The 16,383-nt window shown below is 35.8% G+C and overlaps 1 protein-coding gene across 1 annotated transcript in view; it reads right to left on the reverse strand.

Annotated features, from left to right (window-relative positions):
* CEP128 (centrosomal protein 128) overlaps positions 1-16,383 on the reverse strand; it is a gene marked incomplete at its 3' end in the record, with an annotated part of 210,477 nt that overhangs the window by 177,843 nt on the left and 16,251 nt on the right. Inside the window, exons 2-3 of the mRNA XM_007470471.1 lie at positions 14,214-14,375; positions 12,437-12,523 (exon numbers count right to left, since the gene is read on the reverse strand). Coding sequence (XP_007470533.1) covers positions 12,437-12,523; positions 14,214-14,360 — 234 coding nt within the window. The remainder of the gene's footprint in view (positions 1-12,436; positions 12,524-14,213; positions 14,376-16,383) is intronic.

Consider the following 16,383-nt stretch of genomic DNA (forward strand, 5'->3'; position numbering starts at 1 on the left):
ACATGCTGCAACTAAGAGTTAGCATGCCATAACTAAAGATCCTGCATGCCTCAACTAAGACCCGGTGCAGCCAAATAAATAAATAAATTTTTTTTTTAAAAAATGAGCATGCATGGAAAATGGAATGTGCTCTTAATAGTACATTATTGTATTTTGGGTGGACAGACAATATAATCATGAACATAAGGGGGAAAAAGCAGCATTATGTATGCTGTCTAATTTAGCATATACTTTGAAGTCAAAACAATCAGATACACCTATCACTGTGAACGTTACAACACGTTATGTTGTTTATAGTCACAATAATACACAAAAGAAACTGAAGTTAGGCCCAGTGAATTCAAGGAAAGGAAAGGAAGAATACTGAGTGCCTATAATGTACCAAGTACTTAGTGTCTATAATGTACCAAGTACTTAATCTATATTAAGAACATAGCAAATACTTGAAGATACGGATTACTGGATGAATCAAAGAAGTAACAAGAACATAAATGTTTAGCAAGTGTCTAAAACAGCGTGACTACTTCAATAAATGTTAGTTATAATAAGGCATATATAATTATGTTCATTTTTCAGATGATTAAACTCAAGTTCAGAAAGGTTTAATAACTTGCCCAAAGTCACTGAAATGGTTTCTAGTGGAAAAAAATCAGGATTCAATTTTAAGTCTGACTCCAAAGTCTACATTTTTCCACTAGCCTCAAAGCAAAATTTTGTAAAAATTATTCTCCTGTCTAGTAGTTTCATGAGAAACTTGGCAATAAAATTTTAAACATAAGACTCTAAGAACCTAATTCCTAAGATCTGAAATATATTTACAAAAAAAGGTCCTAACAGAATTCAGTTGTTCCATTATAATTTCTTACCCATACATTCTCACTAGTTAGCACTGAAGTTGTTAAAAGATGGAACAGTTCTCACCTTTAGGACAATTAGTAGAACTCAGCCAGAGAGAAAGGGATGGGTACCTTCAGCTCTGGGATATTACAAGTGGCTTGTGCCCGGCTCCAAACCATTAACATTAAGCTTCTGGGCTATCACTATGTATATCTGACAACTGAAATCCATTGAAAAGAAGAAAAAACCTGGACTTGGTTATTTAACATTCAAATTCTTCCGAAGTTCATATATGCCAGATGGTAACGTCCTATTACTCCCAAAGGGAAATTTTAATCAGAGTACTTAACTAGAAGAAAAATTACCTATTAATGCAAGCCTCTAAGCTCTAATTTGATTTTACCATATTTTAACCACTCTCTACCTTAAAAATGTACTTAATGAATCTGCTGATTTGAATCAAAAGAACTGTATCTTTCTTTTATACCAAATATTAACTACTTTAGCCTCATCAGCTGCAGTCCAAATTTCCACTGCAGAAGGTATTAACTTTTTATGTTGAATATTCCTTCTTGAGGGCATTCCATTTTTATGGCATTAACATAAAAACAGACCTGTTCTCTCATGAATAGGAACACACAACTCTAGATATGTTCTAAACATTAAGCTAATCAATTGCACTATTTAACACAGGAGTATATGTTCCAAATATTCCCAGTAAACGTTCATATAAAACCAACCCCACAGGTCCTCTTTGGACCAAATGTTCTCAGACCTCCCAAGAAATTTACAGCATGAGAAATAATGCAGGATGACACTTACTTAAGTTCATTAAGCTCATTAAGACCAAAGATCCTAAGTCATACTATCCAACTTAATATGGCTCATTGGTTGGGCTGGCTACAAGAAAGGCTTGTAAAAAAAAAAAATCAGTTGTTGTTACTTAGGAAGAAGGGGGAAACCAGTGCTGGTGTAGGAAACCTGCAGAATTCACCACACTGCCTTAAGTGGCAGCTAGAACAGCCAACTTTGGCAAGCCTTCAATGCCAATCCTAGCTCAGCATCAGATTTCTTCCCATTCTGTTTCTGTATTTGTTCCATCTAACTCTCACTCTGGACATTGCACCAGCTGTAACATTAATGACTTGTGTGACAATGGGCTTTGGTTTTTCAATCAGTTAGGACAATTTCCAGAATCTCGTTTATAAATGTAAATTATATAACCCTTCAAACTTTGAATCCAAAATCCCAATTTTCAGAAAAATTAAATTCATATCATCATTAAAATGTGGGCAAGCACAACTCAATGATGTGAATGAATCCTGATGCTGGGTTTTGGGATAATATCCTATCCTTGGCTCTGTCACTGACTAACTGTGAGACTGTGGGCAAGCTAGTACCCATTCTGTGCCTCAGTATTTTTATCTTGTAAATGAGGATAATAATAGTATCTACCTAATAGGACTGTTGAGAGAATTAAATGAGTTACCAAAAAAAAAAAAAAAAAGGTACCTGTAAACTAAGCTTATGAAGATATTCCCAAAGAGAATATGAAAAGGTAGATGCTACTTCTCTATGAAACACCACACACCCCACTGCTGATCCTCTAACACTGCTCAACTCCTCACAGAGAGAGGCTTTCACATATTATAAGCAAATAAATAAATTTAAAGTTGGAATAAAGATTCAAGAAAACAACAGTGAAATTATGTACATTTCAAAAAAGGGTAGTCAAAAAAGTGACTCATCATGACTCCTGACCCTTACAAAACCAACAGGAATAATTCTCACAATTCTCTTGTTAGGGCAGATCGTCTCAGGAGGAAAGCATTGCACTGAATATTTACATAGCTCCTCACTCAATGGCGAATTATGTTCACAAAAATGAACCTCCATAAAATAAATAAGTTCGTTCATACACAATTGACCCTTGAACAACATGGGTTTGAACTGCACTGTTCACCTGCGGATTTTTTTCAGTAGTAAATACCACAGTGCTACATGATCCAAGGTTCGTTGAATCCATGAACACAGAATCACAGATACAGAGGAACTGCCGAGAGGGAGGAACCTCAGATACCAAGGGCCAACTATAAGTTATACACAAATTTTCAACTGTGTGGAAGGCCAGAGCTCCAAATTCCATGCTGTTCAAAGGTAAACTGCGTATCACTTGTATCCATTTCCTGAGGTTTAGCATTAGTATTATATATAAAATCTAAGTTAAAAATAAAAGTTCTTGAGATAGCCTCAACCATCAGAGAGCAGACAGCAGAAGCAAGAAGAACTACAATCCTGCAGCCTGTGGAACAAAAACCACATTCACAGAAAGATAGACAAGATTAAAAGAAAGGGGGCTATGTATCAGATGAAAGAACAAGATAAAACCCCAGAAAAGCAACTAAATGAATTGGAGATAGGCAACCTTACAGAAAAAGAATTCAGAATAATGATAGTGAAGATGATCCAGGACCTCGGAAAAAGAATGGAGGCAAAGATCGAGAAGATGCAAAACATGCTTAACAAAGACCTAGAAAAATTAAAGAACAAACAAACAGAGATGAACAATACAATAACTGAAATGAAAACTACACTAGAAGGAATCAATAGCAGAATAACTGAGGCAGAAGAACGGATAAGTGACCTGGAAGACAGAATGGTGGAATTCAATGCTGCAGAAGGGAATAAAGAAAAAAGAATGAAAAGAAATGAACACAGCCTAAGAGACCTCTGGGACAACATTAAATGCAACACCATTTGCATTATAGGGGTCCCAGAAGGAGAAGAGAGAGAGAGGACCAGAGAAAATATTTGCAGAGATTATAGTCGAAAACTTCCATAACATGGGAAAGGAAATAGCCACCCAAGTCCAGGAAATGCAGAGTCCCATACAGGATAAACCCAAGGAGAAACACGCCAAGACACATAGTAATCAAATTGGCAAAAATTAAAGACAAAGAAAAATTATTGAAAGCAACAAGGGAAAAACAACAAATAACATACAAGAGAACTCCCATAAGGTTAACAGCTGATTTCTCAGCAGAAACTCTACAAGCCAGAAGGGAGTGGCAAGATACACCTAAAGTAATGAAAGGGAAGAACCTACAACCAAGATTACTCTACCCGGCAAGGATCTCATTCAGATTCAACGGAGAAATCAAAAGCTTTACAGACAAGCAAAAGCTAAGAGAATTCAGCACCACCAAACCAGCTCTACAACAAATGTTAAAGGAACTTCTCTAAGTGGGTAACACAAGAGAAGAAAAGGACCTACAAAAACAAACCCAAAACAATTAAGAAAATGGTCATAGAACTTACATATCGATAATTACCTTAAACATGAATGGAGTAAATGCTCCAACCAAAAGACACAGGCTTGCTGAATGGATACAAAAACAAGACCCATATATATGCAGTCTACAAGAGACCCACTTCAGATCTAGGGACACATACAGGGGATGGAAAAAGATATTCCATGCAAATGGAAATCAAAAGAAAGCGGGAGTAGCAATACTCATATCAGATAAAATACACTTTAAAATAAAGAATGTTACAAGAGACAAGGAAGGACAGTACATAATGATCAAGGGATCAATCCAAGAAGATATAACAATTATAAATACATATGCACCCAACATAGGAGCACCTCAATACATAAGGCAACTTCTAATAACTGTAAAAGAGGAAATCGACAGTAACACAATAATAGTGGGGGACTTTAACACCTTACTTACACGAATGGACAGATCATCCAAAAGGAAAATAAAGAAAGAAACAGAAGCTTTAAATGACACAACAGACAAGATAGATTTAACTGATATTTATAGGACATTCCATCCAAAAACAGCAGATTACACTTTCTTCTCAAGTGAACACATAACATTCTCCAGGATAGATCACATCTTGGGTCACAAATCAAGCTTCAGTAAATTTAAGAAAACTGAACTCATATCAAGCATCTTTTCTGACCACAGCGCTATGAGAGTGGAAATCAATTACAGGGGAAAAAACATAAAAAACACAAACACATGGAGGCTAAACACTAGGTTACTAAATAACCAAGATACCACTGAAGAAATCAGAGAGGAAATCAAAAAATACCTAGAGACAAATGACAATGAAAACAGGACAATCCAAAACCTATGGGATGAAGCAAAAGCAGTTCTAAGAGGGAAGTTTACACCTATACAAGCCTACCTCAGGACACAAGAAAAATCTCAAATAAACAATCTAACCTTACACCTAAAGGAACTAGAGAAAGAAAAACAAACAAAACCCAAAGTTAGCATCAGGAAAGAAATCATAAAGATCAGATCAGAAATAAATGAAATAGAAACAAAGAAAACAATAGCAAAGATCAATAAAACTAAAAGCTAGTTCTTACAGAAGGTAAACAAAATTGATAAGCCATTAGCCAGACTCATCAAGAAAAAAAGGGAGAAGACTCAAATCAAGAGAATTAGAAATGAAAAAGGAGAAGTAACAACTAACACTGCAGAAATACAAAGGATCATGAGAGATTACTACAGGCAACTCTATGCCAATAAAATGGACAACCTGGAAGAAATGGACAAATTCTTAGAAAAGTACAACCTTCTGAGACTGAACCAAGAAGAAACAGAAAATATAAACAGACCAAACAGAAGCACTGATATTAAGACTGTGATTAAAATCTTCCAACAAACAAAAGCCCAGGACCAGATGGCTTTCACAGGCAAATTCTATCAAACATTAGAGAAGAGCTAACACCTATCCTTCGCAAACTCTTCCAAAATATAGCAGAGGGAGGAACACTCCCAAACTCATTCTACAAGGCCACCATCACCCTGATACGAAAACCAGACAAAGATACCACAAAATAAGAAAATTACAGACCAATATCACTCACGAATATAGATGCAAAAATCCTCAACAAAATACTAGCAAACAGAATCCAACAATATATTAAAAGGATCATACACCATGATCAAGTGGGATTTATCCCAGGGATGCAAGGATTCTTCAATGTATGCAAATCAATCAATGTGATACACCATATTAACAAATTGAAGAATAAAAACCATATGATCATCTCAATAGATGCAGAAAAAGCTTTTGACAAAATTCAACACCCATTTATGATAAAAACTCTCCAGAAAGTGGGCACAGATGGAACCTACTTCAACATAATAAAGGCCATATGTGACAAACCCACAGCAAATATCATTCTCAACAGTGAAAAACTGAAAGCATTCCCTCTAAGGTCAGGAAAACGACAAGGGTGCCCACTCTCACCACTATTATTCAACATAGTTTTGGAAGTCCTAGCCAGGGCAATCAGAGAAGAAAAAGAAATAAAGGGAATACAAATTGGAAAAGAAGAAGTAAACCTGTCACTGTTTACAGATGACATGATACTATACATAGAGAATCCTAAAGATGCCACCAGAAAACTACTAGAGCTAATCAATGAATTTGGTAAAGTTGCAGGATACAAAATTAATGCACAGGAATCTGGCATTCCTCTACACTAATGATGAAAACTCTGAAAGTGAAATTAAGGAAACACTCTCATTTACCACTGAAACAAAAAGAATAAAATAGCTAGGAATAAACCTTCCTAGGGAGACAAAAGACCTGTATGCAGAAAACTATAAGACACTGATGAAAGAAATTAAAGATGATACCAACAGATGGAGAGATATACCATGTTCTTGGATTGGAAGAATCAATATTGTGAAAATGACTCTACTACCCAAAGCAATCTGCAGATTCAATGCAGTCCCTATCAAACTACCAATGGAATTTTTTATGGAACTAGAACAAAAAATCTTAAAATTTGTATGGAGACACAAAAGACCCCGAATAGCCAAAGCAGTCTTGAGGGAAACAACAGAGCTGGAGGAATCAGACTCCTTGACTTCAGACTATACTACAAAGTTACAGTAATCAAGACAGTATGGTACTGGCACAAAAACAGAAACATAGATCAATGGAACAAGATAAAAAGCCCAGAGGTAAACCCACGCACCTATGGTCAGCTAATCTATGACAAAGGAGGCAAGGATATACAATGGAGAAAAGACAGTCTCTTCAACAACTGGTGCTGGGAAAACTGGACAGCTACATGTAAAAGAATGAAATCAGAACACTCCCTAACACCATACACAAAAATAAACTCAAAATGGATTAGAGACCTAAATGTAAGACCGGACACTATAAAACTCTTGGAGGAAAACAGAGGAAGAGCACTCTTTGACATAAATCACAGCAAGATCTTTTTCGATCCACTTCCTACAGTAATGGAAATAAAAACAAAAATAAACAAATGGGACCTAATGAAACTTCAAAGCTTTTGCACAGCAAAGGAAACTATAAACATGACGAAAAGACCAACCTCAGAATGCGATAAAATATTTGCAAACGAATCAACAGACAAAGGATTAATCTCCAAAATATATAAACAGCTCATGCAGCTCAATATTAGAAAAACAAACAACCCAATCCAAAAATGGGCAGAAGACCTAAATAGACATTTCTCCAAAGAAGACACACAGATGGCCAAGAAGCACATGAAAAGCTGCTCAACATCACTAATTATTAAAGAAATGCAAATCAAAATGACAATTAGGTATCACCTCACACCAGTTAGAATGGGCTTCATCAGAAAATCTACAAACAACAAATGCTGGAGAGGGTGTGGAGAAAAGGGAACCCTCTTGCACTGTTGGTGGGAATGTAAACTGATACAGCCACTATGGAGAACAGTATGGAGGTTCCTTAAAAACCTAAAATAGAATTACCATATGATCCAGCAATCCCACTACTGGGCATATACCCAGAGAAAACCACAACTCAAAACGACACATGTATCCCAGTGTTCACAGCAGCACTACCTACAATAGCCAGGTCATGGAAGCAACCTAAATGCCCATCGACAGACGAATGGATAATGATGATGTGGTACATATATACAATGGAATATTACTCAGCCATAAAAAGGAACGAAATTGGGTCATTTGTTGAGATATGTATGGATCTAGAGACTGTCATACAGAGTGAAGTCAGAAAGAGAAAAGCAAATATCATATATTAATGCATATATGTGGAACGTAGAAAAATGGTACAGATGAACCGGTTTGCAGGGCAGAAATTGAGACCCAGATGTAGAGACAAACGTATGGACACCAAGGGAGGAAAGCCGCGGGGGTGTGGGGGTGGGGGTGTGATGAATTGGGTGATTGGGATTGACATGTATACACTGATGTGTATAAAATTGATGACTAATAAGAACCTGCTGTATGAAAAAATAAAATTCAAATTTTTTAAAAATAAATAAATAAAAATAATAAAAGTTCTTGTCTTCCCTAGCGCAGAATGGCTGATCCCATTTCCTAGGAAATTTCTTTTATTTTAAAAGACAAATGCTAATTTCAATTAGGCAATGGATATTTAACATGGAGAAATTTTTTTACCAGTTGAACACTGATTAAAATGGATTAACCAAAATTCAATATCCATTCATGATAAAAACTCTTACCAAAGTGGGTATAGGGGGAACATATCTCATAATAATGAAAGCTATTAATGACAAACCCACAGCCAACATAATACTCAACAGTGAAAAGCTGAAAGCCTTCCCACTAAAATCTGGAACACGACAAGGATGCCCTCTCACCACTCCTATTCAACATAGTATTGGAAGTCCTAGCCACAGCAGCCAGACAAGAAAAAGAAATAAAAGGTATCCAAATTGGAAAGGAAGAGGTAAAATTGTCATTATATGCAGATGACATGATACTATATACAGAAAACCCTAAAGACTCAACACAAAAACTACTAGAACTGATAAACGAATTCAGCAAGGTAGCAGGATACAAAGTTAGCATACAGAAATCTGTTGCATTTCTTTGCACTAACAATGAAATATCAGAAAAGGCATGTAAACAAACAATTCCTAACAATCCCTTTTAAAATTGCATCCAAAAACAAGAAAAAGTCCTTAGGAATAAACCTGACCAAAGAGGTTTTGAAAGACTTATATGCTGAGAACTATAAAACATTGATAAAAGAAACTGAAGATGACTCAAAGAAATGGAAAGATATCCCATGCTCTTAGATTGGAAGAATTAATATAGTTAAAATGGTAATACAGCCCAAAGCAATCTACAGATTTAATGCAAACCCCATCAAAATACCCATGACATTTTTCACAGAACTACAACAAATAATCCTAAAATTTATATGGAACCATAAAAGACGCAGAGTTGCCAAAGTATCCTGAGGATAAAGAACAAAGCTGGAGGCATAACCCTCCCAAACTTCAGACAATACTACAAAAAGCTACAGTAATCCAAACAGCATGGTATTGGCACAAAAACAGACATATAGATCAATGAAACAGGATAGAGAGCTCAGAAATAAACCCACATACCGACGGTCAATTAATCTACAACAAAGGAGGCAAGAATACATGATGGAGAAAAGACAGTCTCTTCAGCAAGTGGTGTTGGGAAAGCTGGAAAGTTGCATGTAAATCAATGAAGTTAGAACACTCCCTCACACCATACACAAAAATAAACTCAAAATGGCTTAAAGACTTATGACATGACACCATAAAACTCCTAGAAGAGAACATAGGCAAAACATTCTCCAACATAAATTGAACCAATGTTTTCTTAGGTCAGTCTCCCATGGTAATAGAAATAAAAGCAAAAAGAAACAAATGGGACCTAATCAAATTTATAAGCTTTTGCACAGCAAAGGAAACCATAAACAAAATGAAAAGACAACCTACGGGATGGGAGAAAATATTTGCAAACAATGCGACAAAGGATGAATTTCCAAAATAAACAAACAGCTCATACAACTCAATAACAACAACAACAACAAAAAATCCAATCAAAAAATGGGCAGAAGACCTAAATAGACATTTCTCCAAAGAGGACTTACAGACGGTCAATAGGCATATGAAAAGTTGCTCAACATCACTAATTATTAGAGAGATGAAAATCAAAGCTGCAGTATCACCTCACACCAGTCAGAATGGCCATCATTAAAAAGTCTACAAATAATAAATGCTAATGAGGGTGTGAAGAAAAAGGAACACTCCTACACTGTTAGTGGGAAAGTAAACTGGTGCACCACTATGGAAAAAGGTATGGATGTTCCTTAAAAAACTAAAAATAGAATTGCCATAAGATCCAGCAATCCCACTCCTGGGCATATCCAGAAAAAACTCTAATTCAAAAAGATGCATGCACCCCAATGTTCACAGCAGCAGTATTTACAATAGCCAAGACATGGAAGCAACCTAAATGTCCATCAACAGATGAATGGATAAAGAAGATGTGGTATATACATATATACAATGGAATACTACTCAGCCATAAAAAATGAAATAACGCCATTTGCAGCAACATTGGATGAACCTAGAGATTATAATACTAAGTGAAGTAAGTCAGAAAGAGGAAGACAAATATCATATGATATCACTTATATGTGGAAACTAAAATATGATACAAATGAACTTATTTATAAAACAGACTCACAGACATAGAAAACTATGGTTAACAAAGGGGAAAGTGGGTGGGTGAGGGATAAATTAGGAATTTGAGATTAGCAGATACAAACTATTATATATAAAGTAGATAAACAAGGTCCTACTCTATAGCACAGGAAACTATATTCAATATCCTATAATAAACCATAATGGAAAAGAATATTAAAATATATATGCATGTGTGTATAACTGAATCACTTTGCTGTACACCAGAAACTAACATATTGTAAATCAACTATACCTCAATAAAATAATAATTATAATAATAATAATTTGAAAATGGATTAGCCTGTTACAGGCTGTTGAAAAAAAATAGCAGGTTCTACATCAAGAGAACTTGCATGAGCTGGAGCACAGTCTCAAAAAGAAACAAACAAATCACTCTCCAGGGTCCCTCCCTAAACAGAACACACAATAATTAAAAATTTTAAAATAGAGGATAATACTATCATGTACTTAGAGGACTTAAAGAATACAAATAGAGAGATTCAGATAAATCACATGATAGTTGGCACATTACATACACTCATTTTTAGGTATGCCCATTTTACTGCTATATTTCATAACAGTAAGTATTTTAATGCTAAGAAAGCAATTTTCACTGAGCAGCCCATCAGATTCACTTGCTGTGAGAAATTTTTCTGAGTTGCACATCTTCCCATAGATTACAGCAGGTGCCCCCCCCCCAGGTTACTTACAGGTGGTAGGATGGAAATCATTGCTCTATCGAGGGAGTGTAATATAAGGCAATGAGTGACATCCCCTCTGGCATGCTGGGAGCAGAAATCACTGAGAGACAACTACTTTAACAGAACAAGAATTTGAGGAAACTAAGGGGAAGACTCTAGACCAGACAAGGAATAGCCTAAAGTAAAAGGAAAGAATCTTATTTTCCTGTGTCCTATTTTAAATGAGTGGCTTTGCAGTCTAGGTACTTACAACTCAGATGGGAAAGAAATACCTGTTGAGCTTATCTACTTCCCATGTATAAAACTACTCCCCCAGAGCTCAGCATTATTCAATTCTAGGCCTACCAATTCTAGGAGAACACATTCTGTGTTTTAAAAGCTTACCTGTACAGAAGTTTCACTTAATACATAGTTTTATTTCCCAATTGCTGAATTCAAGGGAAATTCGTCTAATATTCAACCTGACAAAGTAGGTTTTTCTCTGCTACTAGTTAATAATGTTTTTAATTTTTTACTAATAAATTAAAGAGCAAAGAATTAACTCCCATTATTAATAAGGTAGTTAAATCTAAAACATTTCATGAGCTACCCAAATATATAAAATCTATGGCCCCATCTGCAAATATACCATAAATCATAAAAATTTGGTAGGTACAAGAAAGTCCAACTTTATTTTCTAAATGAAAGTAGTAAAAAAACCTTATGAGAGAAAATATGTTCCCTGTGCTCAAGCAATTAGCTTCCGATTACAAGCAAAAGATGACTATACTTCTGCTTTGTAAAAAGAAAATAACAAATAATCAATTAAACATGGGGCTTATGTGACAACTCAGTATAGCACAGATATATATAAAACTATCATTATAGCACACATGTAATACTAATCTTATTAGAGTGTATACTCATAATTAGAAACATGAAGGAATAAATTTCATTGGTTTTCTAAGAGTTTACAGAAGATGAGTTAGCAAATTCCAAAAGAAGGAAATAAGAGACAGAATTAGCAAAATATTAATTAAAAAATATTCATTTTAGGGAATTCCCTGGTGGTCCAGTGGTTAGGACTCCATGCTCTCACTGCAGAGGGCCCGGGGTTCAATCCCTAGTCAGGGAACTAAAATCGCACAAGCCATGTGGCGCAGCCAAAAAAAAAAAAAGTAAAGCTTTCAAATTCAATAGAATCTAATCTATATAGACTAGCTGGCAAGCCATCTGACAAGCTAAATTTAAACTATAAAATAATAAAGCAGTTGAAAAGCTAAAGCTATTCACAGTGGTTACCTCCTTTATCTCACATCCATACTCCTCAACAACTAAATTTCCAAAAAGGTGGATAAGAGAAAACGCAAACATATGTAAACATTCTTACGTGTTCTATAGCCCCCGCCTGTCCATTACTATATTCTCGATACTGTCTAAGCATCTGGTCGACTTGCCGCAGGTTCCGACTGGTGTCCTAAAGAAAGAAAGTGGACTTTATTAATTGCTCCAAACAATGTTTTCCCCAATCAATCTTAGCGGCATATCAAACAGCTAGGTCACCCGTTTGCAAAAGGTACAATTTATATAATAATTAAGTTGGGTATCAATATACTTCATAAATGTCAAATAAATCTTATTAACAGCATTGACAGAGAAACTCAAATCCATCTGCAATTCACTTGTGTGAAATCTGAAGCACAAAATTTCAATCCTTATCCAAGGTTCCATAATAAGTTGGCAACAAAACCATAAATTGGAAAAGAATCCTCATCGTCAATTTGTGCACCTCAACTAATTCAGACCCTCTTTATAGAAGAGAAATCCTGAGAAAAATCTAGTCGATTGTGTTCATAACAAGCAAATCATTAGGATCAATGTTATTTCAGTTATTACTTTACCTCAAGAACTCCATTAAGAGAAAAGAAAACAAAGTATCCTTTAATTTTTAGCTATAAAATTTGTTTGTAATTACAATAAAAATGGTTTCCAGAACCTAAATACGCTAGGTTTCACCTGAGAGGTAAATGGAGGCATTTCTTTCAAAAATATATACTTACTAATATGTTTCAGTAGTGGGAAAGTACAAGAATTTGTACTGCAAAAATCCAATATTATGTTAATTTAAATAAGTTTAGAAAGCAAAAGGCTCCTGAGTTTTAAATCAAATTATGGTTTCTCCACCAGAAATTAGCCTCTTCTTATCTAAGCATACTAACCCAAAGCAATTGAAAGCCAAAATCCATGTTTATCTAGGCAAAACGGAAGTAAGAGATTAAAGGGTAGGAAAAAAAGTCTGAGTTTTCTTTTTGCCCTTCCTCCACCTCTTTTCCAAAGCCCTTTCCTATGGAGGGAACGTAAACTGCTGCCACTCAAACTTCCAAACACTGTCAAAAATTAGCCTCTAAATAAAAATGGCATCTCAGTATCATTCATCCATGAATAATTTACCTATCCAAAATATGAATAACTTCTCTAAAGGTAAATGTCCACAAGAAGCTAAACTATGGTAATAATTCCTATTGGTTGCACTCCCACAGTATTTTATTTGGAAATACTGCCTTATCCCAAAACATTTCCACAACCTATCATATATTTCAAATATATCTTTACTGACTGTGTTAGGCAGAATAATGCCCCCAAAGATGTCCAAGTCCTAATCCCTCGAACCTATGTATATGTTTCCTTATATGGCAAAAGGGATTTTGCAACTATGATTAAGTTAAGGACCTTGAGATGAGGAGATTATCCTGGATTATTGGGTGGACTCAATCACAAGCATCCTTAAAAGTGGAAGAGGGAAGCAAAAGAGTAGTCAGAGTGATATGATGGAAGAAGTACTCAACCAACCCTTCCTGGCTTTGAAGAGGAAAGAAGGGGCTACAAAACAAGGAATGTGGGCAGCCTCTAGAAGCTAGAAAAGGAACAGATATTTCCCTAGGACCTCCAAAAAGGAATACAGCCCTACTGACATCCTGCTTTTAGTCCAATGAAACCAGGGTCAGATTCTGACCTACAGAACTGTAAGAAAATAAATTTCTGGGTTTTTTAGACATTAGTTTTGTGCAAATTTGTTACTGTGGCATAAAAAACTAATACACTGACTGAAACCATTTCTTAGCTCAACCTAGTTAAAATCTATTACATGCAACCATTGCTAAACTAACCTGTAAAGTACTTGTTATAGTGTTGACCTTCTCAGTGACATCCACAGTAGGAGGATTTCGAGTTTCCCTGTGTATTGAACTGGCAGTCCATCGACCCAATCGGTCACGAGAGCGGAAGTGGTCTGAATCGTTGGAGGATCCTGCCATTGAGGTGCAAAAATCCTTAAAAATAAATCCAGGTCAAGGTCAATCAAATGGTAAAGAGCACAGAAATAAGAGATTAAGTTAACTATTGACTTTTTGATCTTTTAAAGTATTTATTACATTAGCCCTTTGCCATATCATAATTTCTAACACATAGCTTGAAAACACAAGACATTTCCACATGTAATTCTCCCTCCTTTGTTTTTTCCGGTTTATGAGCAATTCCTCAGAAATTTACAACTCCAAATAATAATAATCACTTAGTTTTGTGCAATGCTCCTAAATTTTATAAGCTCTTTCACATACAGTATCTCACATAACTCTACCAACAACACTGTAAGGTATATGAGACACATAGATTGGTATCCCTACAATGAAGGAAAAAAAAAAAACCACAGATATTCTCTAAGGCTAAAACCTGCAGGTCTCAATATTAGTCTGATGTCCATTCTTTTTTCTTTAATTTATTTATTTTATATTTTTGGCTGCATTGGGTCTTTGTTGCTGCGCACAGGCTTTCTCTAGTTGCAGCGAGCGGGACCTACTCTTTGTTGCGGTGTGCAGGCTTCTCACTGCGGTGGCTTCTCTTGTTGCAGAGCATGGGCTCTAGGTGCACAGGCTTCAGTAGCTGTGGTGCACAGGCTCAGTGGTTGTGGCTCGCGGGCTCTAGAGCACAGGCTCAGTAGTTGTAGAGCGTGGGCTTAGTTGCTCCACGGCATGTGGGATCTTCCCTGACCATGGCTCGAACCCACGTCCCCTTCATAGGCAGGTGGATTCTTAACCACTGCACCGCCAGGGAAGCCCTAGTCTGATGTCCATTCTACTAAGCTATGAGAACATGTGTATCTTTAAACAAAAATACAACACATACAGAATGACCTAAAATAAAAGAATTCCATTCACTGTACAGTGAACACTCTCATACACCTTAATGTAAAATATAGTAGAATTAAACAAATGCAGTAATAGAGGTACAAACTCTACAATAACAAGTGTGTGAGAAGATGGAATCTTCAACATCTCCACCAAAACAGAAAGCCAAACATCCTGAATATAATCTCATCAGTAGAAAAGTCTCTAAATATGCTTTCCTCCCATCCTTACCTCGATTTTCAATCTAATGCAAAAGAAAATTATTTCACGCAAGACGATCTCAAAAGTTTCAGAATATGTTTTATAGAAACTAAAGAAATGAAATATATTTGTAACAAAGAAGCATCAGAGAAAATTCAATTATCAAAAGTGAAAGTTTGAGTATTCCAATAATTTCATTTTCTGCTTAATAGAAGGTTAACATAATCTTTATTTTAACATTAATTGTTATAATCTTCCTAAAATCTATATGGCCAGTTTTCTGGCCTTTTAAATACAGTATGATGAAACCTCTCTTTAATAATCAAGAACATTCTGAAATTTTTGGATCTTTATTCTGAATGCATCTGGGAAGTACATGACTATACATCTAAAGCCAAGATAAAGGGAATTTGCTAAATATGTATAGATTCTCAAGCATTTAATGAAAGTAGTCATGTTTTTAAAATATTAAATAAAATAAAACTAAATAAAAAGATAAGTAAGGAAGCTTGCTGTGAGTTTAGGTTTTTCAAAGTGAAATACAGTCTGTCCTTGTAGCACCAGGAAAAGAATCAATGGAACATCCAACTTATTCGAACTGGCTGAGACAGGGCTAGCAAACACCTGTCACACTCGAGCCTCTCCTCTGCCCAGGCCTCTCAACTTCCTTCCTCACCTCTCTTCTCTGGTTCTCGCCCCCTTCCCCTGTCTAGAAGTACAAAGGCACAGTGCCCACGATGTAGCCCTCTAATGTCAGAAAACATGAACGAGAAACAGGCCTGAAGCAATTGTTTGGCTATGATTTTGCAGGATCACAACTGTTTAAATCCAAAAGAATAAACTTCAGAAGAAATCTTAAATGTAAAGCTCACCTTTATACTTAGGAAATCACGGGTGTGTGTGTGTGTGTGTGTGTGTGTGTGTGTGTGTGTGTGTGTGTGTGTGTGTGTGT

The sequence above is a fragment of the Lipotes vexillifer genome, unplaced genomic scaffold (genome assembly GCF_000442215.2).
Source record: "Lipotes vexillifer unplaced genomic scaffold, Lipotes_vexillifer_v1.1 scaffold841, whole genome shotgun sequence".
Classification (NCBI taxonomy): domain Eukaryota; kingdom Metazoa; phylum Chordata; class Mammalia; order Artiodactyla; family Lipotidae; genus Lipotes; species Lipotes vexillifer.